Source organism: Ipomoea nil, unplaced genomic scaffold, assembly GCF_001879475.1.
Source record: "Ipomoea nil cultivar Tokyo-kokei standard unplaced genomic scaffold, Asagao_1.1 scaffold1361, whole genome shotgun sequence".
Classification (NCBI taxonomy): Eukaryota; Viridiplantae; Streptophyta; class Magnoliopsida; order Solanales; family Convolvulaceae; genus Ipomoea; species Ipomoea nil.
The window spans coordinates 803,161-805,535 of NW_017617789.1; the positions used below are offsets into that span (position 1 = coordinate 803,161).

Here is a 2,375-nt window from a genome sequence, read left to right on the forward strand (position 1 = left end):
GACAAATAGACCCTTGAATTATAGGTAAAAGAGTAATTAGGTCCTTCAACTTTAAAAATGTGTAATTAGACCTTTCAACTTATTATTTTAAGTCAAATAAGCCCAATAACAGGTTTTTCATCTGGAATAACCGGCCAAAAAATTTCGGCGATATTTTCGGCGCTAACAAAATTAAAAAAAAAAAAAAACTAACGAAGACAACTGTTCGGTCATCTTCTCCACTGGAGAATGCTGACGGTTGTCTTCTCCGATAATTTTTTTTTTGTCGCCGAATTTTTTGACCGGTTATTCTAGGTGAAAGATATGTTTTTTGAACTTATTTGACTCAAAATAACAAATTGAAGGGCCTAATTGTACCTTTTTAAAGTTGAAGGGCTTAATTACTCTTTTGCCTATAGTTCTAGAGTCTATTTTTGACCATTTTCTCTAAAGTTTATTAATTAATTATTTGTATCAGTGTATTTTGATGCATGGTCATTAGTCGATAGTAAAATTGGGCATGGCAAGTTAATTGCCATGCCTTTGGCAAGGTAGACCGGCCGGTCTGGCAGATATAATCGATCTGTTATGATAGCTGGATCTACCGTGAAGGTGTGAATGGACGAAAATTAAATAAACTCAATAATTAGGGCATAAATTTTGCATGTAGTCCAAGTGTCAAACATTCAAACGGTCCATGCATCCTCTCTGCACAAGTGTCGTCTAATCTTTGAAACTCTCATGCACCATACATTATCATATATTATATACTACTCAAAAACTTCTTTCCTCATCTGATCTTCACATCCTCGATCTTGCAGAAATGTCTGTTATTTCTTCTTCTCTTTCAATTCCCTTCTTAATCAGAAAATCTTTGCCGCTTTATACTCCACCTTCCATCGCTGTTTCCCTGAGAAAAGTTAATGGCAATAAGAGCCCAAAATTTGTTTCGCTTTCAATGATGGGCAATGTCGACCCGTACGCCAAGCCCGGGAAAACCCCGCCGGAGTTCCCGTCCGCTCCGCCACGGGCTCCGGACGTTCCGGACTTCGATCCAATTCCTCCTGAAAACCCCGGTGATCCGCCGCCGGATTTTCCAGGGCCATCACCGCCGGGGGATGATCCGCCAGGCCCAGACGTGCCTGGGCTGCCGACGCCAGGAGAACCGGAAATTATCCCACCGCATGAACCGGATGTTATACCGCCGGAGCTGCCGGAGCTGCCGGAACCACCAAAACCGTTGCAGCCGGACATCCCTTCTCCAATTATGTTCGGAACTATGGTCGTAAATTATTAGAGAAACATATATTTTGTAGTGAATACATATTTTCTTGGTGTTTTATTTAAATTACTCCGTATTATATTCACCCTATTCAATAGCGAAAATTAAGAATTATTAGTAAAGTAGTAGTATTTTTTTTATGCCACATGCATAAAAAAACAACTCAATAGTACTTTATATTAAAATTTTAAATTTATTTAGATTTTAAATATTTAAATTATTGTAAGTCGTAATAATAATAATAATGTAAAATATTTTTATAAATGTGATATTTATATGTTATGAAATAATTAACATATAATTTTAATATATAAATGTGCATATATTATTTTTCTTGAAGAGGACAAAAATATATATAGTGAATGCATGTCCATAATTACAATAGTGGAAGAAAATAACAAAAGTTATAACGGTAGATATGTTTGTCTAAATATTGTATGGTATAACTTTTATAACATAATACTAGTTTTTTACACGCATTGCGCGATTGGGATAATGCCCAATGTTTTTTTTTTTTTAAAAAATAAGTACTTTAAAGTATATTAAGGCAAGATTATATTGAAATTGTTCATGCATAGATAATTGAAGGTTGAATTTGCCTATTTAAATAGGTAATTCTTCTCCCAAAGGTTGAGTCTCCCTACCCCAAGGGCCCCCCACATTCTGACCCGACAGAGCATTGTAGGAAGTTGTAAATCACGGTGACTCAATGGTTCAATGGTTCAGCAGACAGGACCAAATGCCGGTGCGAACAAGGAATCTGCCCACTTTGGACATAATTCCCGCACTGTCGCCGTCGAGGTTCAAACCTTGGTCTCTTCTCCCAAATACTGCCCACTAAATAGGTAATTCTAAGTTTACAAATGCAAGATAATATAGTCAAGATTGATTATAATTGTCAATAAAATAATTGTATAGGTATGGTTGAAACCAAATACGGGACATAAGGGAGAACAAATAAAAATTACGGCATAAAATATTAAATATATACTAATATTGTTTGAGGAGATTTCGACATTAGGATTTGTGGTTAAGTTCTATTAAGACTTTAATATTAGAATTAGATTAATGGTGTAATTATAATGTAATTATAATTCTATATTAGACGTTAATA

The 2,375-nt window shown here is 35.3% G+C and overlaps 1 protein-coding gene across 1 annotated transcript; it reads left to right on the plus strand.

Moving 5' to 3' along the window:
* Nucleotides 1-802: 802 nt before the first annotated feature.
* On the plus strand, nt 803-1,276 carry LOC109185776 (vegetative cell wall protein gp1-like). The gene has a single exon (XM_019335726.1). The coding sequence runs from the start codon at nt 803-805 to the stop codon at nt 1,274-1,276; it is 474 nt and encodes a 157-aa protein (XP_019191271.1).
* The last annotated feature ends 1,099 nt before the right edge of the window (nt 1,277-2,375 follow it).